Source organism: Chenopodium quinoa, unplaced genomic scaffold, assembly GCF_001683475.1.
Source record: "Chenopodium quinoa cultivar QQ74 unplaced genomic scaffold, ASM168347v1, whole genome shotgun sequence".
NCBI classification, from domain to species: Eukaryota; Viridiplantae; Streptophyta; class Magnoliopsida; order Caryophyllales; family Amaranthaceae; genus Chenopodium; species Chenopodium quinoa.
In genome coordinates this window covers 774,753-800,860 of record NW_018743697.1, presented here as the reverse complement: position 1 = coordinate 800,860, position 26,108 = coordinate 774,753, and the positions used below count along the sequence as shown (strand labels likewise).

At 35.1% G+C, this 26,108-nt stretch overlaps 2 protein-coding genes across 2 annotated transcripts; both read right to left on the bottom strand.

Annotated features, from left to right (window-relative positions):
• Nucleotides 1-3,457: 3,457 nt before the first annotated feature.
• On the bottom strand, nucleotides 3,458-14,327 carry LOC110684023 (protein BONZAI 1-like). The gene is made up of 16 exons (XM_021860414.1): nucleotides 14,005-14,327; nucleotides 10,538-10,585; nucleotides 9,622-9,770; nucleotides 9,480-9,528; nucleotides 8,005-8,061; nucleotides 7,374-7,562; nucleotides 7,148-7,282; nucleotides 6,902-6,963; nucleotides 6,720-6,822; nucleotides 6,519-6,633; nucleotides 6,010-6,086; nucleotides 5,792-5,929; nucleotides 5,542-5,706; nucleotides 4,388-4,501; nucleotides 4,049-4,145; nucleotides 3,458-3,975 (listed from the first exon to the last, which is right to left on the bottom strand). The coding sequence occupies exons 1-16, from the start codon at nucleotides 14,155-14,157 to the stop codon at nucleotides 3,872-3,874; spliced, it is 1,755 nt and encodes a 584-aa protein (XP_021716106.1). The 5' UTR covers nucleotides 14,158-14,327; the 3' UTR covers nucleotides 3,458-3,871.
• An 816-nt stretch (nucleotides 14,328-15,143) lies between these two features.
• LOC110684022 (VAMP-like protein YKT61) lies at nucleotides 15,144-21,404 on the bottom strand. Its single transcript, XM_021860413.1, has 7 exons — nucleotides 21,282-21,404; nucleotides 20,711-20,965; nucleotides 19,689-19,786; nucleotides 17,741-17,845; nucleotides 17,565-17,630; nucleotides 16,785-16,871; nucleotides 15,144-15,499 (listed from the first exon to the last, which is right to left on the bottom strand). Exons 2-7 carry the CDS (start codon nucleotides 20,901-20,903, stop codon nucleotides 15,449-15,451), a joined length of 600 nt encoding a protein of 199 aa, XP_021716105.1. The 5' UTR covers nucleotides 20,904-20,965; nucleotides 21,282-21,404; the 3' UTR covers nucleotides 15,144-15,448.
• Nucleotides 21,405-26,108: the final 4,704 nt, after the last annotated feature.

Below are 26,108 nucleotides of genomic sequence, written 5' to 3'. Positions count from 1 at the left end.
TGGGGATTGGGGGTACAACATTCATGGTTTGCTTGACAATATAAAAAAAGAGGAAGGCAGATACATAAGATCACGGACATGAGTCATAAAATACTCCGAGCTTGATCCTTTTACGCTTATTTGACTTGCAAAAATGGACACTGAAATATAATTTACCTTTCTTGTTCTTCTCCCTTGGCATGTGCGTCCTTCCTTGCGTGGCAGAGAATATGAAGGAGGAGGATGAAGGAAAAAATTGCGTTCGTTCAGGTTCAAAAATTATGGGGTCATATTCATTAGAACCTAGAATGTCATTACATAAATGATTAATAAGAAGAAGATGCAAGAGTAGAGCTAGAGCTACCCATTTTTGGCACGAAAATCCGAGGCAAATAAAAATAAAGAAGCCTTTGAATTTTCAAGCTTATAATCTATGCTAGTTAAAGTCTCGTGTAATGCACGGATTTTACTTAATTATATAGTGAAGTATGATATTAATTTAACAATTGTATACTAAAAAAACAAATTATAGTTTTTTAATATACAATATATTTATGCTCATTTTTATAACAAAAGTAGTTAATGTAAAATATATACATATAAAAATATTTCATTTGAGTGTATATGGAAAATATATAATCACCAAAGTGGAAGGTAAATCCGTAAATATTAGGCTATAAAATACTTTTTATGAAGGATAGACAAAAAAATAATAATAATAAAAAAGTGGAGGGAAAATTTTCAATCAGTGGAAGACTGGATGGCATGTGTTATCACTGGTTTCGCTTTTAGTACTAAGTTATTGATGGCTGGAAGCTTTCCCTCCTGTTCTTATTAATCAGCTTGAATGGCCCACATGTTAGCTCGAAACAGGTCCGAGCCAACCCTTTGATTAACATTCAAAGTAGTAACAAATACTCTTATGGTAAAGAGCATGAGAGCAATCAATAATGTAAATGAAACACCCCAAAATTAAAATGAGCAAGTAACTTGAGATCAAGTTAAGCAAAATGCATAAATTACTTCAATTATACTGTATAGTTACGAAAGTTGTGACAATATGACAACTAATTTTAAATGCATGGAACGAACATCTATTTAAGAAATAATTCATTTTCTTTTCTTACACTTTTATTTTTAATTCTCTTTTCAAATTTCATGATTAAAGTGAAGTTTTTTTTTTAGACAGAGAGATTGAAGTGATTAAAGTGAAGTTACCTCATGCTAGGTGGCCGACCCTATCTCAATTGATGAGCAATTTATCGAACGTTCGCCGCATGAACACCAAAAAAAGTTGATGATTAAGAGCAAGAAAAATGTATAGTTTCATTGGAAGCCATCATTTAATAAGGATCTCTTAGTATGAAAAAATAACCGACTGCTTGATTTTGTTGCCTACACTTTTAATAAGATGGCGTGAACCATCAACTCTTTACGCCATCTCGTGAATTGTGATAAGATCCACAACGTAACCTTTACCACTAACTATTAACGAGTACTCCACACCAAACTACTACTGTTTCTTACTTTGTGAGCATGCTTGCTAATGAATTGCATGTCTCCCAAACCGCGTCACTTTTATTTTATTTTATTATTGTTTTTTTTGGAATTAACTTTTCGGTATTAATTAAACGCTTACCACTATGTTTGGATAGCAGTTAAGGAGAGAAGGGTGTTCCTGGTAAGCTTCGATAACTTGTATCTGGGCTGATAATGGTTTATCGTCTAACTGGATATCTGCACAATCAATGTAGATTAGCTGCCCTCAGAATTTGTCCGAGCATAACCGCTCCGATGCTAAAGTCGGTAATGAAATGATATAAGTAGAATTGTGATTTGAGAGTGGTTAGGTTAAGAAAATTGTACCTTAGAAGTAAGATATGTTGGGATATTTATAGAAATCTCCAAGCAGGTGCCACGTGTCGGTCCGCGTGAGTGTCTTGTCAAGTTGGCTTTGGGTGGAAGCAGGTCTCCACATAGATGGCGAAATAGGCTGATATAGTAATGGGCCAGTATTGGTTGTGATCCAAATGCGAAAATCCGACTTGGTTACCTGCTCCATATTGGTGCCGGTATTATCCCATACAAAGGGAACAAGGGAAAAAGAGAGAGAAACGAAACTAGTAAAGTTAGACAAGGGTTAGATTGTGCAATTCCACATTGCATTGTGTTTTTGCAGGATATGCTTGAAATGAGCTAAGAAAAAGTATTTTCTTACCAAGATTGTGTAATTCAGGCACGTGCATTGATGCACAACCCATAATGTGCCATGCCAAGCTAAGTCGTGTTGCACCAAATGGGTATTTTATAAAGTATACTTGAGTTGTTACATTTAGTTCAAATTATATTTCATACTGATACTTTTAGACGACAATAATAATATACTTTCTCCATTGAATTTTGTCATATTAGTTATTCCATTGACTTTTAACACTATTCATATGATCATTGACCTGAATTATGTCATATTAGTTGTTCCATTGACTATTAACACTATTCATCAACTTAACTTTATGATCATTAACTTTTGACATATCCATTGAGTTTTCATTTCATGTATTTTACGGTATTTTTACCACGATCATAATTCTAAACATAAAATCGTGAATTGAAAGTGATACAAAAAGATCTAGTTAATTAACAATAAAGTCAGTAACAACGCATAGCATGATATATATTGTCATGTACAATCGGACAAAGACATAACATATACATATTCATAAATCCGGATGAAGTTTTTCACGAATCTCGTAATATATTATCCACAATCAATGTAATTCTACATCAATTAAATATACATACAAGTATTAATTTTCAGTTCATTGAAGCTTTTGTAAAAACAAAGTAACAACTAAATCCTCTTTCACTTTGAAAACCAAAAAGTGCTATGCAACAAACGAAAGATATAAGCTTAACTAGAAAAAAATATTAGAACATATTTGTGATTACACCAAAGTGGGTGTTGTTAGTGTGTACAGTGATTAGTGAGCGATATCAGTTAGCATGTGTTCACCAACAAGTCAACAAGATACATTACTAATAATACTATCAGTTTCACTTATGGAAAAACAAGCAAAGGCATACTTCCTTCGTTCTTTTTAACTTGCACCATTTGAACTTCTATATATTCACATACTTTATATTTAAACTTTTAAAGCATATTTTGTGATTTATACTCAAGAAAAAAAGTATAATTTTGTAAATCTTAGTACTCGTAATACAAATACTCTGTATTCCATGATTAACTTGAGTCGTTCAATAATATAAGCCCCCAAACTCCTGTGCTGCTGGGTATTGAGCCAGCTGCGCCCCGGGCTATCAGAGAAAGCCATTCTCGCAGAACAAAGATTACGTGAGCGATAGCCTGCCTACAGTTAAGGATTGATCTCCTAGAAAACGAGTTTATGATAAACTTATACAAACAATGTACATTTGTCTAAAATGACAGCTTTAATATAATAATCACATCTTCATATTAAAAAAAAATTCCAAAAATAAACATGTGCTCATTTTTATATATGCATAGATGGACCATTGTGTCTCCCTAATTCCCCCAAACACTAGAACAAATTTGGGGTAAAAAAAAAAAGAATATTTGCACCTTGCAATGTAAAGAACAAACATGGCTTTGTATTACATTGAAATATTGTTTCTGCCTAAGACACAAGGGTTCACCTTTCTCTTCTGCTCCCCTTATAAAGGAGACAACAAAAATTACATAAAAAAAGGGAATAAAAAAAAATTAAAAAAAAATTAAAAAAAAAAAAGAAAGAAAAAAGAAACATTATAAAAACAAAATAATGAAAAATTAGGCATCGAGCTGATAATTTTGACTCGATTAACCACCGAAAGCAAATATTAAAACCAAATATAAATAAATATGTACAGTTTATCACAAAATCATGCTTTTGGGTTTAATGTCTCTTGTCCTCATGTACGTTAAAAATTGTGTGGGTAATTCTGCTAAAAGTGTCTGTGCTACAGAGACTTCTTCACCTGCAAAAAAAGAAACAGAACTCAGTAACCTACACCAGATGCTTATTAGCAAGCTTGAAGAGAATAAACTGACCCTGAATATCCCGGAATGGCACAAATTGCACTATATCACGAGATGAGACACGCCCGGTTGTACTCTCAAGTCTCTCCCCTTTGTCTCCATCTAAAAACTGCACGAAGAATATTGAAGGATTAGCGCTGAGACAGGATTAATGAGCATATGTTCTGATATGTAGTAGGCAAAGTCTTGTATAGATGAATTAGATAATTTCACAATAATAGACGGGTTAATTTATTCTGATTTTAAGGACGGTTTAATACTTATTATGGCAATAAGTTTGTAAATAATGTCTCAGTAAGATTTGTGTTGGATGGTCTCACATAAGAATTGCCCTTTGTAGCATATACGTACCTCCATCTCTTTAAAGTCGGCTCCTCCAACCCCAACAATGAGTATTGACAATGGAAGATCAGATGCCTTTACAATAGCATCTTTTGTCTCCTGAAGATCTGTAATCACTCCATCCTGAAAACAAGTCAAATCAGATCTAGAATGCATATCAATCACCCACAATTTTACTCCAATAAAGAGCATGTGAGAGAATAACAAGTTTAAAGCAGTTTTCAAAGGGGGAAACACCTTTCAAGGCAACAGAAAAGGAGAAATACAAAGTGGAGTCAGAGAAGCTTACAGGAATATAAGCAACTATTCCAACACTAGAAGTTAGCTCATTAGCCTAAGTGAGCCTATCCTGTCTACTTAGAACTACAGAATGCATCCCCATGTTAACAAATTGCATAATCTCAATCATAAAGCACTTGAATTCAATACTTTTCGTCTGATTTTTCAGAGTTATCTTTAAGTTCCTTCAGCCTGATTAATAAAATTCTAAAAATCAGAAGCATTATTGAGAGATTTCTTTCAACAAAGTAGTGCGTCATAGTCATGAGGAATTTATATTTACAGATGAAGTTGTGAGCGATGACAAAAAAAGACGACGGTAAAAAACATTTGCTATAGGAAAGTCCATACATAACATTTCATTAAAAGGAAATGAACATACATTATCACTGCATTAATTCATCACAATATCACATCAACCAAATGAGCTGTTAGGATTGAAACAGAATTTATCTAGAGAATAGAGCACTGACACTTCATGAAGGATAGCCCTCAGAAATCCACCATCTAAATTTCCTATAAATTTTCATTATCTCACTCTTGCATCTTGAGTTCTCTCTTCTCCCAACTCTCATCCATCTAAATTTCTCATATTGCTCAACAAGGCCCTGTCAATCTCGACTTCCAACCACCTAGTTTACAAGGGTTTAAGGATGTCTGACATAATTGGACCATAAAAATAAGGACAACTAGTCATACTATTGAAGGAAATATCAGTCACAGCATCAAATGGTTTGGAAAAACATTCAGAGTTTCAGTTGACAAAATGACTTGATGGCACTCGGGCATCACTGGTCAAGGAGATCAAAACGCATGACTTACAAACCATGCACGAATCCTAATACCCATTACAGAAATACATTCTGCATTTAAATATATCTTACCGTGATTATTAGCAAAACATAATATTTTTGTTGTCCTTCAGCAAGTGCCTTACTGGCAATATCAGCCGCAACAGTAACAACACGACCAAAAAGGGTTGGTCCCGCAAGTGAAACATTGTATAGAGCACTTGTATATGCTGTCATTATTCCTTGAATCCCTTCAACCTGAAAACAGTAAAACATGTGAGGTTCAACAACCAAAGAAGGGAGTGAATCAGCTCCGAATGAGAAGTATTGTTGAATACCACACCTCACAGTAGTTTTTGCTTCCATTTAAGTTGAAGCAATGAGAGACTGGGCCATCAATTGGACGTGCTCCAAATCCCCAGGCAGGAAAGCGCTTGTCTGAATCATAAAATTGCAGTAATCCCCCAATCTCCAAAATTGCCTACAAAAAATAGCTCACTGTTATCTACATTAAGTGTATTCAGATCCCAATTAATCTTAAAAAAATTACCATTTTCTTACTTTCTGGTAAGCGTTTGGGCGACCTGATGGATCAATGTAATGTAGGGAATCAGGAAGACGTGGATTCCCATTTGAAGCTGATAAAAAAGATACCTGAGTCAGAACTTACCAATGTGCTTTCCATTCATAAAAAATCACTACTAAAGTTTCAACTCTCTGCCTTTCCACAAAAGCCTACATGTGCATGTAGGGAGGAGTGGTAGATTGATAGGACACAAGTTCAAATGAGCTTCCATCCAATTACCAGTTTGCAATAAGAGTAGCCCACTAGACTTATCTAATATTCTGTTGCCTCTCTTCTTGCAATTTGCAAGAGCTCTTTCTCACACACATGAATACATGATAAACACCAATAAAATGAAAAGGAGTGAAAGAAAATTTCCATAAAATCATCTCTGAAGGGAACTAGAGAAAACAAACCATGTCCCATAGTTCGTCAGAAAATATAAAGTATAATCTCCATAAGAATTCAAAAAGAAGCCTAGATCCTGGAGTGCCTACGAACTCACCTGTAAAATCAATGGCCACCATAAAATTCAACTCACATCCACCAGCCAGGTAATCAAGGAAAGTGTATTGGACACTCTCTGAGAACTTGTCCACAAAGAGTTGACTTTTCAAAACCTGGGCCAACACTGCCAAACTCATCATACAAAATAGAGGAATGCCAATGTAAAACTATAATTTCAATTATGTCACTATGTTAAAACCTTATTGTTATAGTCATGTCCAGTTGGAGCGGGTAGATATAGATTTGCACCACTCTGACTCATATGAATATTTTCCAAGTCAACTAGTGATTTATCGATTTTCCTGAATAATATATGGAGATAAAGTCAGCAAAATAACTTTAACATATTGACTGCTAATTGAGGATATGATGTCTCATTACCCAATCAAATCATGTTTCCCATTGCTGTTAAAGTTAAAGCACTCGATAGTTAAAGGACTGTCCTGCATCACAAAAGATGAGCAGTTTCACTTAAAGAGGCCAAGAATTGTTTGAATTTATAGCTTGATCTGCAGTATAATATTTTGGCATGTTTCTGATAAAGCTTGCACCATCACAGATTCGGGAAAAATAAAATTAACAAATTAATAGAATAATGACGGAGATCAATATTTTCACTCTTCATACCTTACTTCCAACTTGCTGAATATTTAAGACCACGGGATTCCAAGCCGGATCCAAATTATCCTTGGCAACTTCCGTTTTGCAAATTGGAATAGGTATACCACCCTCTGCAATTTTAGATATCACTACGAAGGGATCCTGCAAAATAAATTTGGACAATGCATGCTTAAAAAGAATACCGTACAGCGCAGGATCGACAGTTAAAATTTGTAAATAACTAATCCCATACACTTTTAGAGAAGAGATCCTTATTTTCCAAATCTGAACACCTTAGTAGCATTTCGGTTGTGATCTTAGAGTTCATAGATTCTTCAGCATGAACTGTAAGCTTCCCATAGCTTCCTGAATGGGCTGCTTTCAAGTTTTCTTCACGATGCGCAAGGTCTAGAGTCAATAATCCATTTGATCTGGTCACTATCTGCATTCCCATAGCACAAGGATGGTAACAGCAAATTCAAGCATCAGATATGACAAGCAAGTGTACACATGCAATTGATGGTTTGTTGACTTTGTTTAGAAAAGATCATTAGTAAAAAAAGACATGAAGTTTATTTATAATCAGAAAATAATATAAGACAGATAGCATAAAATAGATATTATGAAAACTATCATTCAGTACGTAACAAAATACATCAGTCATTATTCAGCAATATTATAATTAAATTGGATGATGATGAAATTTTAGGATCTACATAAACATCTTATCATGGGGGTTACAGATTCTTTACAATCATGCCAACCCTCTCAACCACAAAAACACAAATATCTCTTAGAAGCAGGGTTAGATTTCAAAAGCAAAAATATAAGATATGACACCAAATTCTAAAGGGAAGATACTCTGTATGTGAATCCATGTATACCTCTGACAACGCACATGAAGCCTCGCCTAGAAATTGCTGCTCATCCAGTTTAAGCATCTGCGGGAGCAAAAAGGTCTTGTCATACAAAATGATGTCTTGAGTTTACAAAAGTAACCTTAGAAAAACTAGTATGGGTACTAACGTACTTCCTCCGTTTTATTATTACATGCAACACTTTGACTGGAACACTATTCATATTATTCACTTTGACTGGCTATGCTGATTTATAGTTCAGAAAAAATGTAGTCATGTGAGATCATGTTAGAAAACAGAGAAAGTAACTTTTACTATTCATGCAATATCCATCAGTACAATTGCAAAGCGTTAACAAGTTTGCATCAAAGTTCCACTAGAAATTGAGAGTGTAAGAATTAGCCATGAAAATACATCCCCAACTTCAAGATTAGGCCATGAAATTCCTATTTCCATGTGTATCCTTAGATATCAGGTGTTTATTCATACAGCATTATATCAGGTTTTCATAGGAGTCAAATTCCACATTCAGGGAATAATACTTTGTATGGTTCATAAGTGTAAGTCCCAGTAGCAATAGAATGCAAGATAAAATTAAGCTTTTTGCTACTCAGCTAGCTACTTCTCAGTCTTTCCTCACTCATCAGTCCTCAAATATGGTAGTCTTTCGTTCCAATAACTTGGAAAGAGGTCATACTCTCTCCCTATACAAAACTTTTTGCTGAAAACTTGGCCACAAATATAGGCCCCAACAATGAAATTGTTCTGTATTCATGAGAATAAAAAAAACCTACATTTTTGGAAAGATACCTGAAGGACTATATTAAACCGAATATAACAAAGACACCTGAAGGGTTCTCATAATGTTTTCGAACAAGATTATAGGAAAACGGAAAAAACAAAGAAACAAGATGACCAGAACTAATATTTTCATTCAATGAGAAGTCCTAATATTAATTTTCCACGTGTGTTCTGGGAAGCCTAAACAGACAAGGGGTGCCAAATTGGACATTGATTTTCGTCATTTTTTTAATTGTATTTCTTTTGGAAAGAAAATGATTTTATCAATTTACAAGCTCGAATAGGAATAAATAGAGTTTCCAACAAACAATTTTACCAATATAAAATTGAGTATGGAGCATTACCCATTTCAGAAATGTTGATAAGAGCAAAAATCTAAAGGCTCTAAATCTCAAATATGTATTCCTACATATAGCAAGATGTATGAAGTAAGAACCACATTCACAACTCATATAAGACAACAAGATGAAACCAGTGAAGGCTAAGTTAACATCTAATCTTTTTTTCTCAAGTAAATAAATACATATAGTATGCAATTTGCCTTCAAATCCTCATTTTTCAAGGACTATGCAAACCTTAATCATATTAAAAGTCCCTAAATGTAACCAAGAATTTCACAATAACAGCAATCATTATAAAAACAATAAAGAAATACATTGAAATTTTAAAACTGCTGAGAAGACTAGGAGCCTTCCATGTACCTGTACATCTACATTGTGGAACTGAGTATCAACGTCAAAAACACGAAACCTGAAAACATAAATTTTAGGCATCATAATCAGGCAAAACAAGTAAAATTTTAAAATACACACCAGAAGGTCAGGAGAGAACATGGGAGCTTACACTAGTGTCTGCACAATTTCAAAATGATATGTTACATTGACCTTTGTAATCCATGTAGGATCTAGTGAATTTAATACAACTTCTGTCCGTCCAAGTTCTTCAAGCCTACCATTTCTTCCTCTTATATAAATTACTGCCATTGGATCACTCTACAAGCAGAAATGAAACATAAGCAAAAAAAAAAAAAAAAAAAAAAAAAACACACACACACACAAATGCTTGGGCAACAAACAAGCTCCAGTCAAGATGGCCATATATGCAATATTCCCATAGAAATGCAAAGAGTAGTAAGAAGATACGCAGTTAGATTAGCGAATTCCATATTTGAACATTCACTCTTTTTCTACCAATCTCAAAAGTTTTACCTGCTGATTTGAGTAAGGAGCATTTTTGTATGTTCTACACCCATAATATACTAAGAGCACATTTAAAAAACAGATGCTTCATGCTTAAATGATGCATAATCATAACCAAAACTCAGACAGTCTTTCTACCAATCAAAGTGCTTTTACTTGCTAACTTGAATTCCTTGCTGAGCATACTTGTGAATTACACCTTGATAAAAGACCAAGAACAAATTTAAAAAGCAAACGTTTCATGCTTGAGTTTTGAATAATCTTTGCAATGTTGCTGATTTAACATAGAGGCATAAAAACATATACAAGTAGAAATTATATGCTCACAAAGTAATTTTAGTTTAAATACTAATGCAAAGCATGAAAAACAATGAGACTTGTACTCTATGGAATGTAAAGAGGTAAAAATTGGAAGTCTGCAACTTTGAATGGAAATAGTTTCAATCATTTTGGACAATTTAATACCAGCAGTTAACAATGTCAGATTTAAACAAAAATTAAACAGGCCAAACAATAGCAATTGCGGATTAGCATAACACATAAAATTTGGATATACAAACCTTTGAAAGCACATCCCGATCCCGTAAGCTTGAAGCTGACAGTGACAGCTGCACAATAGCACCAGAGAAAGAGTTAGCAATTACTAGCAAGACCTAATCATCAGGTACCACTATGCCTAGAACCTATACTACTGCAGGATTGGTTGTAGCCATTTTATGTGACAAAACTATAAAATGTTGCTATTCAAACATAAATTTGATGTACACCCTCTGTAATTCTCACAAAAGAGAATCTGAACAGAGGATGGACATCAGTTGGGCCCCAGGTTAAACCCAAAACTGGTTGTGGGAGGGTCATTGGATTTTGGGAGGGGGGGGGGGGGGGTGGGGTGTATCCAGCCTGTTTAGTTCTTTGGCCTAAGAAAGGCACAAGCAATGCTGAGCCACAGTGTAGGGCTCCCTTTGCGGACGAAAGACGTGAGTATAATATTAATTTTGCCACAGAAACTAACATGAAAATTACACAAGTACAATAAATCCAGGTAGCTCTGCTGGTTGGAGGAAATAAATCAACAGAATAGTCATGTTGTATACCATAATCCCCTCTTCATTACAAGCTACTGGACTGCATTTGATTTTTACAGTTACAGTTAATTTTGACCATTAATATCTATTATGCACTTGTTTTATTACATATTATAAAAAATCTTGACCGTTAATTTAATGAAAGTATTTTATGCAATTTGCTAAATTAACACGAACTTTCATAGCATCTGTACACATTGCCACCTATTAAACATCCTGAAACAAATTACAAATACCTTCACAACCATTGTCTAAAGCACGATCAGTTTTAGTCAGAATAGCTGATGCCTTATGAATCTTAGATTAGAAATACTATTTCCTCCGCCCATATTAACAGGTAAATCTACCAAACACGTGTCCCCATATAAATGATATACTACCTACATTTCTTAATGATTTAACACTTTCAGTATTCGTCCGTTACAAAAAGTTCTTATCACTTATGTTTTTGGCAAACAATTTTTACCATCTTACCCCTTAACCCACAATATTTACACCTTCCCACTCACAATGTAGTACTTTATTTATCTTTTCTTCCACTCACCCATGGTATTAAATATTGCCCACCTCACCATATCGCGACCACATTGTAAAGGATTTGAGCTTATCACAGCTGATATATTAGGTTGCAACAACAGTAGCATACCACCAGCATAGTCCGCATAAATGGTTCCATGATCGCAACCACATCCAAGATTTAAAACCATGCACCCACCCCAGCTTTATACACTCTCATTCTTCCTTTATCCACCCTTTTCTAACACACACTTATCACATTAACAATCTCTCCTACTGTATTGATTTGTGTGTATAACAAGGGCTAAGATCATTTATTAAACGGAGTTAGTAATTTTAATAAGTTTTTCTTCAATATTTTCTCTAGAATTGGGTCCATACCAAGTTACCCACCACCCATTTTCTATCTCTACTTTTCCTCTCAACTTAGAATTGTATCATTTGCTTGTGTATACAAATTAATGATGGGCGGAGTATCAAATTTCCAAAATAAGGTCCAACAACAACAAAGCCTTAGTCCCAAAATGATTTGGAGTCTGCTAACATGAATCGTCGTAAATAATCATATGATATAATAAAAAGGACAAAAAAGGGTCCAATACACAAAAAATCATTTGGAAAAGAAAAAAAGAACCCTAAAAGCCCAATTTACCTTATATAAAATGATCTGTTATGATTGTTGACTAAGAATCCCTTAAGGACTTCTTTTGGTTTGTTCACTGACATATGATTTGTACACCAAGAATCAATTTTCAGAGACTAAGGTCATTTGCTTGGATCATTTGGAATGGGTTAGGATGGAGTTAGAATCCATTCCATCTAGTTTTTTGTTTGGTTGAGGATTTTAGTAATGGAATCTCATACCCAAAGAATACTAATTCCCCCCATATCCATGGAATCACATACCCACTCCTCCCCCTAAGATTCACAATCCATTCTATTAATGAAGGATAGAGTCCATTCCAACAATAAAACCAAACTACTTTGGGCTAGTATGGGTTTTTGAATCCATACCTCTCTAGTATGAGATTCCATACCAATCCATTCCAACTTGATGAACCAAACACCCCCAAGGTAGTTAAATGATAAATAATGCCTCTAGAAACAACATTATAAACTATTTAACTTTTGGTCTCATGACTTGTACATCATAGGATCAAATCAATTCCTCTAGGAGCTCTTTGGGGTGGGGATCCCCTTATCCTCTCCCCCCCCCCCCACTTTGCCATTGATGCAAATAGGTGGCCCTTTCTTAAATTCTTCCATCCATAAAATAGTCGTCATATGCATTAGACATTCAAAGTTGGGTTGGATTGCCTTATGGGAGGAACCAATTTAGCAGGGTCATTCTCCTTACCTTAAAAGGATAAAAGAAATAAAAATGATTTTAGCATTAAATTTGTCCTGTGCTGGAAGAAAGAATATAATCAAACAGACAATGGTTGTGGTTATTGACAAATACAGACCACTGATGGCGCCTTGTGCATTGATAATGTCTCTAGAAACTACAACTGAGCAGATATGCAATGACGAATAGAAGTAGTTTCATAAATGCTGCAAACAACCTTACCACAAGTCCTACTCACAATGTTCCACTGAAATCAACCATGAGTTCTAACATTGACGCTCTCAGAGCAAAATTTATTTTTTGTCTTTTAGAGTACCACTACCAAAAATAGGCTACAAGACTTGGTTTAATGATGACCAGGTTTTCACTTACTTTGACAGTTGTACTCATCATCTTCCCTATCCATTCTACAGAAAAAACACAATCAGAAACCATTCCATCTCCTCAAACTCCTCTATATGACCGGCATTATTCCATCCAAGGTGCCTTTCTAGAATGTAACCCATAAACACTCTCATTAACTAATTGCTACTGTCCTAGCTCGTCGAGTTAGTACAAAATTGATACTCATTGACCAACAAAACAAAAGGCTATATATCCATCATAATGCAGCCAGCACCCCTGTCAGCAAACACATCTAATTTCTCTACTTATTCCAATAAAATGAAAACTCATCATTCTCCCTTTCCCTCCAAAGCACACAAGAACCGAATCTTATTCTTCGCGACAAACTCCTTAAATTGACAAGAATTTCACAAACAAACTCGCTCCAAAGAATGCAATACTTAATCACTGCTCAAATTAAACAATCCCCTTGTACCACCCAAAGCCAAGATAGTATTACAACCTCCAACAATCACATTACAAATCAAAATTAAACTTCAATTTTAGCAATTGCTGAATATCACAACAAGAACAAGATTGCACATAGAATTCCAAAACTGGAAGAATAAAGGTAAGCAACTAATCTTACTAATAATAGAAATAGTGTACAAATTACAGAATTCCCACATAAAAAAAAGTACAGTCAAACTCCAAAAACGGTTAAAAAAAACAGTCAAAGGAGAGAGAAAGAAACCTCGATCTGAGAGAATAGACCATGGTAACCATGAGACTTAAGGAAGAAACTAACGGCGTCGTTTGGACCGTCGTTGTGATGCTTATACTGACCACCGCCACCGCCAACCGCCGTTCTACCGCCGGCGTCGCCGAAGCAGCAGCCATTACCCATTATCTTTACTACCCAAGAAATTATTATTGTGGAAAAAAATAAAAAGTTGGAGAAAAAAAAAAGGGAGAAATTAGGAAGGAGACATGAAAAGACAAGGAAGATGTGTAGGCAAGGAGAGGAGAGCAATCAAAGTGGGTCCCTTTGTTAGTCTGCTCTCTGACCAACGCCTCTCTCTCTCTCCCTTCTTATGTACTTCGTATTAAATCTCTTCATCTCCAAAAGTCCAAATAACTAAGGATTAGAGATGTATCTGGACGGGAATGGGTCTCGATTTGGCGGGTAGTGGGGCGGGGATGAGACTAAAAACCATACCCATTATGGGTGATAGGGCGAGGTGAATTTTAGATTGTACCCGTCCCACCCCACTTCGTACCTGCCCCATCTCCATCCAATACCCTTATTTATATATTTTTAAAAACAAAATTATATATACTTTTATAGTATTTTATAAAAAAAAATATGTAAAATAAAATAGTAAATATAACACTTTGTAATACACTTATATTATAAACAATGATTTTTTATAATTGTAATCTATATTAATTATGTAGGATTTTGTATTTAGAAAGCGGGGATTAGGTGGAGGTGGATATCCAAGTGGGGCACGGGGCAAGGATGATTTTGGAACTGTACCACCGGGGCGAAGATGGGGATGAATTTTAAACCCATTGCGGGGATGGGGATGAAAATATTAGGTGGGGATAGGGATAGAACAGCCAACATCCGCTTTGCCCCATTAACATCTAAGGATCCTGTCAAATAATAAAAATAAATAAATAAACTAAGGACATGTTTAGGACTTGTTTGTTTCATATGGGAATGTTAGGAGACGTTTAGTATGAATATTAGAAATGGAATGGAAAGAAAATGAATAAAGAGAAAGAAAGAAATTATTTAACAGTTGCAATACCTTTTCGTTTGTTTGGTTTAAACATGGACATAAATCACCTATTTTTGTTTGAGGATAAGGGTATTGTTACCTTAGCTTTTAGAGAGGTAAGTAGTAGATCACATATTAAAATCACAACTTCTTTACAAACAAACGATAAATCCATCTGGAATGTAGAGATGCACAAGCTGACATCTTTCAACTATATGTTACAAACTACAATAGTTTAATCCCATGAAAAAATGGGAGAAAATACAAAAGTAAATTTCACGAATTCCATTCCACATGATATAATAGGTGATTTGTATGAACAGATGAAAGTCCCCATTCTTCATCGTCTCCACATTTGTATGTTGAACAGTCTAGGGCAGCACTAGTTGCATAGAATCCCTCTATAAAAACTCATAATATTGTACAGCATGAGTTGGTCTTTTTTGCTTGCTTGTAGAACATCTGTGCCAAAAACAAAAATTTGTTACCGTAAGTTATCATCATGGCATTGTAGTTGCAACGTTGTAGTTGCAACGCATAAAAGATAAAGATTTTTCGCAACACTTGAGCTACAACATCACAACCTTGATGCCCAAAAAAAAGCTAAATAAATTCTTGTTTGTCATGCATATCACAATTTCAATTTAAACAATTAAACTGATTATCATCGAAACAAGATAACAGATAAAAATTCTATAGCCAATAACATTGAACTCATACTTGTTAAAACACAAACCCCAACTCCAGTTCTCATTCTTTAATTATTTATTTCCAACGCTTCATTCTCCCATTCCTAAAGTCCAAAAGAAGGTGATTTCACATCTAGCATGGTTTAGACCCCTTTTGGTTTGATGTAAAACATTTTCAATGAAAAATTAGTTTCGTGAAAAACATATTTGCGAGGAAAACCGCAATTGCAAGTTAGTTTTCCCTTGTTTGGTTCCAACCCCCCCCCCCCCAATCTCTCCTTTTCTATCTATGTACTCCTATGTACTTCATAATTATTTTTCAGTGTTAATTTCAGATCCTTTCTGGACTTTTCCTCTTAGAGCTTGTTTTGAGTAAAATCTCTAAAGAGAAATCCAAGAGTTCTGCTTTTTGCAGGTACTTGTATGTATCTTTATTGCATCCAAATATCTAAATCTCAGTACAAATCATGAGAGCTCTGATGGAATGTACAATGCCAAAAAAAGCTGCAGACAATTATTCCGCACATCACATTCTAACACACACACACACACACATGAAATAAATAAATAAACAATCTTATCAAAATTGAGTTATTGAGTTAAAACCTTAGCTTGCACATTGACGCAAGACAAAACATTTAACCTTACTTGATAAAGAGATTAAATGATCCTAGAATAACAAAATGAACAGTTTTTCTTGGAAAATTTCCTATGTTCATCTGTGAAAAGATAAATTACAAAATTATAGGAATTTATCTTTGAGGCTTGGTGGTTATAAAAAATAACAGTTATTTTCTCCGATAAAATTGCCACCAAGGTACAATGTGGATTGGCAATGGGACACCTATGCAATAGATCAAGAGACAGTCCTCCCACATCTTGCAGTGAAAAATAAAGGCCTAAAATGTAGGACAATATAAAGAGCAGCAAATTCTCAAACACATGCATATCTGGCAGAAGTACAAGGAACAAACACCACTTGCAAGAAATATATACATACAAGCAAACACCAAACTTAAAATCAGCTAAAAAGTTATGAGCAATGATCAAATAAACACCTGTGATGCAGCACTAAGATCTGAACTCTTTTCTACCAAGCTATCCAGCCTTTCACCACGCTCTAGGACACTATCAATTGTCTTATGCTGCGGAAAATTGAAAAAAAAAAGGATTAATAAAAAAAATAACAATTTAAAATTATCAGACAATCAAATTGAAAGAAATAAAAGAGAGTACTAAGCAGACTCATTCCTGCAACAGTGCCATTACACCTACCAACAATATGCCCTTGTATGCATTTTGACCATAAAACACACTATATTTCTTATTAGGTTACCCAATCATCACATTGCAGAAAAAGGAACTGTCGGATGAGCAGTATTGCAGTTGCAAGTATATATATATATATACATATTAAAGTAATACATGTCAAAAAAAAAATATGTCAACAAAACTCTTAGCATTGGCATAGCTTTCTAGGATTACCAAATCTTTTCAGATAACTACACTCAAATGGTTCAAATTTAATATTACATAACCTAAAGCTGTAAAAGCTGCTGCTTTAATTAGTGAAAGCTGGGCAGAGACTGAAAAAGAGCTTTTGTACCTAAAAATGTATGTAACAAAACAAAAATGGCATAAATCAGAAGACAAGTACATGTAAAGGCATGTATATGTGAAGCAAGGCAAAGCAAACTTTTAAGAGTTGGTGCCAAGTAGATAATAAGGTTAATAGAATAGATTGATCGTAAGATACAAGCTGTCAAATATCAGTTTTAGCAAGCAAAGGACATATTAAAATAGGCTATGTTACTCAGATGACAGTGCAAATTTCATACAAGAATAATCTTAGTTTCATCCAGCTCCCTTTGAATCTTCAGTAGCTTATCAGCTTCAGCTGGGTCCTGTAGATTTAGTAAAAGAAACCATGATCAGTTCTGTCTCAAAAAGCATACACAATTAAAATACCTCAATCAACATAATGGTCTAATTAAAAATGCCAACACAGAAATACCTGGTACTTGGCCAAAGCCTCATTCAAATAAGGCCATGGTTGTGTGCTATCAGAAGTTACACCTTTCCATGAGTCACCAAATGCCTTTTGGTATTCATCTAACACCTATAAAGCATTAACATCAATAGCCATCCATGGATTGAAGTAATTCAATTGCTGCGGTTACTTTGTCAATTTGTTAAAAAAAGAAGGGGGGAAAAAAGCACAAAGCATGCATTAGAATATAATAGTGTCACTAACAATACCAGCTGAAAACTTGCAGATCAAATTATCTTAAACTAAAAGTAGATAACTTTAAATAGGCAATAAATAAAGTGGGATCCTTATTCCAACATCTACACGAAGGGGGAAAACTAAGGTGGGCTTTAGTTTAAACTACATTACAATGAAGAACAAGTTTTTAACTTAGTTCGTACGGCGTCTTAACTCACCAAAAGATTCGTATAAAATAAAACAAAATTATACATATTTCAAGGGGATATAATGCTACCTGATGAACCCCCACCCCCAACCCCACCCCCCATGAACCGAAAACCGAATTGCAAACCCATACCAAATCTAATACTAGTAAATTGTCTAGGAGGATACGATACTCAGAATAACAATTACAATATAGCATACAACATGAATTCTGAAAACTAGTTTACAAGAGTGATTGGGGGGTAAAGAAAGGATAAACATTATAAATGAAATGGGGAAAACAATAGAGAGCAAATAAGGAAGGAAGAAACTAGTAAGGACACACACACACACACACCCCACGCACACACACCCACACCCACACCCACCCAGACACGCACACACATACGCACGCACGCACGCACCCGCACCCGCACCCACACACACACACACACACACGCACGCAGAAGACAGTTTTGTGTGTGTGAGTGCGCGCGTGAAAAAGAAAAAAAGAAAACAGAGATTAACGTTGTGAGATAATCCAGAAGAAAGTCTCATGTGTGTGTGGGTGTGGGTGTGGGTATGCGTACGCGTGGGCATGTGTAAGCGTGTGTGTGTGTGTGTTATAGGATATACCACCAGCTAGCACTGTTGCAGATAAAGACCGACAAGTGCGGTCAGGAGACACAACCAGCTAGCACAGTTGCAGATAAAGATACTACCAGCTAGCACAGTTGCAAATAAAGACCGACAAGTGCGGTTAGGAGATACTACTAGCTACACAGTTGCAGATAAAACCGACAAGTGCGGTAAGGAATCATAAGAGAGGACAGCAGGAAACGTGAAGTAACAGTACACAGACACACACAAACATTTCAACAAAGCCTTACATTCTAAATTTTATCTCTAAAAGACAAAATAAAAGTTTTACCATTTGAACCCTTGATCTACAAATTAGTATTACTTCATAAGATTTTCAAGAATGGATGAAATTTGGTGCCACTTCTTCGTCCCTCTCTCCTCCCCCCCCCCCCCCCCCCCAAATCACTCTTCTGTCAATTGGGAAAGTATTAGAATAGTGGGCACATCACTAATTGAATATGCCTGATTCTCATGTCAACCAAGACCTATGGCCATCTTCATTTCAACAATCAAGAAACCAACAAGACCCCCAATCAAAATAGATCTTAATGCCAAAAAAAAGTCCACAAGGTTATATCCTTCCATTTCATCAATAGCTCATTCAAATTACAAGTCCAATTTATTTTCATCTTCACCTAATATAAAGCAACTGTTGGTTTGAAGACATGGTATGTGTCAACAGCCATGTTGCTACTCCAATGTTACACATGTTCCTGTGTCACCTACTCTGTTAGATCAATTTGACAGACAAAGTAGAGCCTAAAGACACAATTATCCACAATTATGTTCGAATTGTAAATTTAGCACCATTATGCACTAGTGTGAATATATATGCAGATGAGATACCAGCAGAGGCTTATAGTCTATGCCATAACAAAATCACTATACATGTGACAGGCCAAAGTACCTGAGTTAGCAGCGAAAATGCACTCCGGACTGGGTAGGGGTCATCCATAAAACCCAGTGCACAAAGGCCCCCTCTATTGTAAGCATGCACCTTGTATTCTGATCAAAAGAAGGGGGAAAGAAAACAAACAAACAAATGAGGCTCAGAACCAATATAAAAAAAAAAAAAAAAAAAAAAAAAACTCAATCTCACACACACAAAAGAAGAAAAAATTAAATAAAAGCTAATACTTAACATAAATCTGACAATCCCATTAAAGCTGAACAAGAAAAGGATGTGAATGTTCAACTATTAGCATAATCCTTCAATCACACTTTCTTTTTAGCTAAATCACTCGTCAACCAAAAACAGCAAAGTCAAGTAACGACACTTGTAGGACTCATTCATAGGACAACTGCCAACCGCTGGATTCACAAGCAAAGCGATATCAAACCCTAATAGCAATCCTGAACATAATTAAACATATACGTAGTATTTGACATTCCCATTATAGCTGAAACAAGGTAATCTCTGTATGAATGATCAATCATTCAACATATTTCATCAATCAAATTACTTTTAGCTAGAACACTAACCAACCAAAACAGCAAACACGAATTTTGGTACTCTTAAAGGTGTAACTTAGAGGGAAACATCCAATATATTTAAATCAAAACAGTTCGTAAGCAAAGCGGTATCGAACCCAAACCGCAATCCTGAACATAATCTAACACAATAATTATCAATGAGCAATTTGATTTCAGCATATCATTAGAACATTAGAGCAGATCCTAAAAAAACTAATGATCAAATAACTTTGCTGAACTAATCATTGAATTTCAATTCCAAATCCATTAGATCAAGGCACAAACATTTCAATCAACCCTAAAAATCGAATAATTCTAAACCCACCAAGCTCAACTATCCATAATTGCTCACAAAAACAGACAACCAACAAGATCAATTACAATAAAATCAATCAAAAAAACTGGATTTCAAAACTAAAATTGGAAACAATTATCATTAAAAGAAAAAATAGAAACCTTCATGTTGAACAGATTGACGTTGGCCAGGAAGGGTGCGTTTGGCAACAGTACGAGAGACGAAGACGATGAATTCACGAACGCTGGATCTTTGGAAGAATCCGAATGTACTCACATCCGATGCATTTGCTAAGATTATCGGGTTTTCTTCGCTAGACCCGCATTTCAGAACCACAATTGCCGTGATCTTCATCCTGAGTTCTTGGTTTTTTCTCCCTAGAGATAGTCGGTTTTCAGTTTTCTCTCTCTACAAAACTGAAATGATTCTTATTAGGTTGCATTTGGATACACTCAATTCATTGCAAATGAAAGATTTCAATTTCAGAATTTGAATTCTTAGAATTCAATTCCAAAATATTTGTTTGGGAAATAGTAGAATTTCAATTCCTGGATTTAAAATTCCATCTGATGTATGAAGAAGAATAAATTTTCTACAGATATGCAGAGTAATTAAACATTGAAAAAGTGAAATGATTTAATTAATCTGTGGATAATTTTTAATTGATCGAGCAAACAAAATTAAAAAAGAAAAATTAACAAACAAAATTGACTAATTTATAAATGTACTGACTTTTAGCTCTGAAATGCTTTAATATGATATTTTCCAAGTTCAATATGAAATGCTTCAGAAATAGTCACCATCAGCCAATAGGGGGGACAACACATCACAACAACAACCGGGGGGGGGGGGAAGCAATGCAGATATATAAGAGAATGATTGTCCGTGTATATTTATAAGAGAACAAACAAAGGAGGGATTTGAAGGTGCCTTTAAAATTCTGGTTTGGGTCTTATCCCAAATTTTCAGCTGCCATATATCTAAACTATGTAGCATATTGAAAGTTAGATAAGAACAGTGAATTTAAAAGTAAGAACTATTCATAATAACAAGAAGTTTTACTTATCCCGCAACTAAGTTACGCAATTGCCTATCAATAAATTAAGTTACGCAATTGACTACTAATATCTTATTGTAAAGCTACATCGTAGCTCACCACCTTCTAATGATACCTCTTAGGCAAAATAGAAAATATGCAAAAAGTGACATGTTAAATGTCAAAAGATTATATCAAAAACTAAGTTTGTTAAAAAAGCAATGCAGATATATAAGAGAATGATTGCCCGTGTATATTTATAAGAGAACAAACAAAGGAGGGATTTGAAGGTGCCTTTAAAATTCTGGTTTGGGTCTTATCCCAAATTTTCAGCTGCCATATATCTAAACTATGTAGCATATTGAAAGTTAGATAAGAACAGTGAATTTAAAAGTAAGAACTATTCATAATAACAAGAAGTTTTACTTATCCCGCAACTAAGTTACGCAATTGCCTATCAATAAATTAAGTTACGCAATTGACTACTATATATAAGAGAATGATTGTCCGTGTATATTTATAAGAGAACAAACAAAGTAGGGATTTGAAGGTGCCTTTAAAATTCTGGTTTGGGTCTTATCCCAAATTTTCAGCTGCCATATATCTAAACTATGTAGCATATTGAAAGTTAGATAAGAACAGTGAATTTAAAAGTAAGAACTATTCATAATAACAAGAAGTTTTACTTATCCCGCAACTAAGTTACGCAATTGCCTATCAATAAATTAAGTTACGCAATTGACTACTAATATCTTATTGTAAAGCTACATCGTAGCTCACCACCTTCTAATGATACCTCTTAGGCAAAATAGAAAATATGCAAAAAGTGACATGTTAAATGTCAAAAGATTATATCAAAAACTAAGTTTGTTAAAAAAGCAATGCAGATATATAAGAGAATGATTGCCCGTGTATATTTATAAGAGAACAAACAAAGGAGGGATTTGAAGGTGCCTTTAAAATTCTGGTTTGGGTCTTATCCCAAATTTTCAGCTGCCATATATCTAAACTATGTAGCATATTGAAAGTTAGATAAGAACAGTGAATTTAAAAGTAAGAACTATTCATAATAACAAGAAGTTTTACTTATCCCGCAACTAAGTTACGCAATTGCCTATCAATAAATTAAGTTACGCAATTGACTACTATATATAAGAGAATGATTGTCCGTGTATATTTATAAGAGAACAAACAAAGGAGGGATTTGAAGGTGCCTTTAAAATTCTGGTTTGGGTCTTATCCCAAATTTTCAGCTGCCATATATCTAAACTATGTAGCATATTGAAAGTTAGATAAGAACAGTGAATTTAAAAGTAAGAACTATTCATAATAACAAGAAGTTTTACTTATCCCGCAACTAAGTTACGCAATTGCCTATCAATAAATTAAGTTACGCAATTGACTACTAATATCTTATTGTAAAGCTACATCGTAGCTCACCACCTTCTAATGATACCTCTTAGGCAAAATAGAAAATATGCAAAAAGTGACATGTTAAATGTCAAAAGATTATATCAAAAACTAAGTTTGTTAAAAAAGCAATGCAGATATATAAGAGAATGATTGCCCGTGTATATTTATAAGAGAACAAACAAAGGAGGGATTTGAAGGTGCCTTTAAAATTCTGGTTTGGGTCTTATCCCAAATTTTCAGCTGCCATATATCTAAACTATGTAGCATATTGAAAGTTAGATAAGAACAGTGAATTTAAAAGTAAGAACTATTCATAATAACAAGAAGTTTTACTTATCCCGCAACTAAGTTACGCAATTGCCTATCAATAAATTAAGTTACGCAATTGACTACTATATATAAGAGAATGATTGCCCGTGTATATTTATAAGAGAACAAACAAAGGAGGGATTTGAAGGTGCCTTTAAAATTCTGGTTTGGGTCTTATCCCAAATTTTCAGCTGCCATATATCTAAACTATGTAGCATATTGAAAGTTAGATAAGAACAGTGAATTTAAAAGTAAGAACTATTCATAATAACAAGAAGTTTTACTTATCCCGCAACTAAGTTACGCAATTGCCTATCAATAAATTAAGTTACGCAATTGACTACTAATATCTTATTGTAAAGCTACATCGTAGCTCACCACCTTCTAATGATACCTCTTAGGCAAAATAGAAAATATGCAAAAAGTGACATGTTAAATGTCAAAAGATTATATCAAAAACTAAGTTTGTTAAAAAAGCAATGCAGATATATAAGAGAATGATTGCCCGTGTATATTTATAAGAGAACAAACAAAGGAGGGATTTGAAGGTGCCTTTAAAATTCTGGTTTGGGTCTTATCCCAAATTTTCAGCTGCCATATATCTAAACTATGTAGCATATTGAAAGTTAGATAAGAACAGTGAATTTAAAAGTAAGAACTATTCATAATAACAAGAAGTTTTACTTATCCCGCAACTAAGTTACGCAATTGCCTATCAATAAATTAAGTTACGCAATTGACTACTATATATAAGAGAATGATTGCCCGTGTATATTTATAAGAGAACAAACAAAGGAGGGATTTGAAGGTGCCTTTAAAATTCTGGTTTGGGTCTTATCCCAAATTTTCAGCTGCCATATATCTAAACTATGTAGCATATTGAAAGTTAGATAAGAACAGTGAATTTAAAAGTAAGAACTATTCATAATAACAAGAAGTTTTACTTATCCCGCAACTAAGTTACGCAATTGCCTATCAATAAATTAAGTTACGCAATTGACTACTAATATCTTATTGTAAAGCTACATCGTAGCTCACCACCTTCTAATGATACCTCTTAGGCAAAATAGAAAATATGCAAAAAGTGACATGTTAAATGTCAAAAGATTATATCAAAAACTAAGTTTGTTAAAAAAGCAATGCAGATATATAAGAGAATGATTGCCCGTGTATATTTATAAGAGAACAAACAAAGGAGGGATTTGAAGGTGCCTTTAAAATTCTGGTTTGGGTCTTATCCCAAATTTTCAGCTGCCATATATCTAAACTATGTAGCATATTGAAAGTTAGATAAGAACAGTGAATTTAAAAGTAAGAACTATTCATAATAACAAGAAGTTTTACTTATCCCGCAACTAAGTTACGCAATTGCCTATCAATAAATTAAGTTACGCAATTGACTACTAATATCTTATTGTAAAGCTACATCGTAGCTCACCACCTTCTAATGATACCTCTTAGGCAAAATAGAAAATATGCAAAAAGTGACATGTTAAATGTCAAAAGATTATATCAAAAACTAAGTTTGTTAAAAAAGCAATGCAGATATATAAGAGAATGATTGCCCGTGTATATTTATAAGAGAACAAACAAAGGAGGGATTTGAAGGTGCCTTTAAAATTCTGGTTGTGGTGCAGGCGTTATTTGCCAGTCCCCGGAAGGGGATAAGTTTGAATATGCACTACGGTTCAAGTTCCAGGCTTCAAATAACGAAGTAGAATATGAAGCCTTGTTAGCTGGCATGCGTATGTGTAAGGCAGCCGGGGCAAGGAAAGTTGACGCCTGCTCAGATTCTCAACTGATTGTTAGCCAATACCATGGTGACTACGAAGCCACCCATTCGGCTATGATCAAATATTTGCAGGCGGTCAGGGAAGAGGCTGCGTCACTTGATGAATTTCACTTGAGTCAAGTGCCACGGTCTGAAAATAATCAGGCGGATGCACTTTCCAAATTGGCATCATCCGCCTCCTGTGATGCGCCGAGGACGGTCTTTTGGGAAGTCATGGACAAAAGAAGCATAGAGCATGATCCCATTGGAATTTTGGACCGAAGCGCCACCTGGATGGATCCCATCCGGGCTTATCTGACAGACGACTCTTTGCCGGATGTCCCTTCAGAAGCAGCTGCGCTCAAGAAGCGAGCTCTGAGTTTTGTTATGCACCAAGGAGAACTTCTCCGGAAGGGACACTTATAGCCGTTTCTAAAGTGTGTAACCCCAGAAAGGGGAAAAGAAGTACTGGAAGATCTACATGCGGGCTTTTGTGCCTCGCATATAGGCAGCAGAGCCCTTGCTAAAAGAACCAGGCGGTAAGGATATTTTTGGCCTACTCTTGAGGCGGATGCCATGGACCTAGTAAAGAGGTGTGATAAGTGCCAATAGTTCGGTCGGTAGATTCATCGTCCGGCAACGGATCTCACAGCCATACGCAATCTGGTCCCGTTTGCAAAATGGGGGATGGATATATTGGGACCCTACACGCCTGCTTCAGGCGATCGACGCTACATCTTAGTAGCCGTAGACTACTTCACCAAATAGGTTGAAGCAGAGGCGGTCAAAGGCATAAAAACGAAGGACGTGATTTCCTTCATTTGGAGAAACATTATCACCCGGTTTGGGGTCCCCATGTCAATGGTATTCGACAATGGTCCTCAATTTGAGACGCCTGTGCTCAAGGGCTGGTTGGGGGATCAGGGCATCTCCCATTGCTTTGGGTCTGTAGGCAGACCCCAGGCAAACGGACAAGTTGAGGCCTTCAATAAGATCATCTCAGACAGTGTTAAGAAGAAAGTTGAAAAGA

Excerpts from the sequence above, each read along its gene's own strand:
- LOC110684023 (XM_021860414.1), bottom strand. The coding sequence starts at position 14,157 with ATGGGTAATGGCTGCTGCTTCGGCGACGCCGGCGGTAGAACGGCGGTT. Across the intron at positions 10,586-14,004 it reads GTCTATTCTCTCAGATCGAG|CTGTCACTGTCAGCTTCAAG; the intron begins GTTTCTTTCTCT and ends GCTATTGTGCAG. Across the intron at positions 4,146-4,387 it reads CCGACTTTAAAGAGATGGAG|TTTTTAGATGGAGACAAAGG; the intron begins GTACGTATATGC and ends TTCTTCGTGCAG.
- LOC110684022 (XM_021860413.1), bottom strand. The coding sequence starts at position 20,903 with ATGAAGATCACGGCAATTGTGGTTCTGAAATGCGGGTCTAGCGAAGAA. Across the intron at positions 17,846-19,688 it reads CATTTTCGCTGCTAACTCAG|GTGTTAGATGAATACCAAAA; the intron begins GTACTTTGGCCT and ends AATGCTTTATAG. Across the intron at positions 17,631-17,740 it reads AGGCTTTGGCCAAGTACCAG|GACCCAGCTGAAGCTGATAA; the intron begins GTATTTCTGTGT and ends CTAAATCTACAG.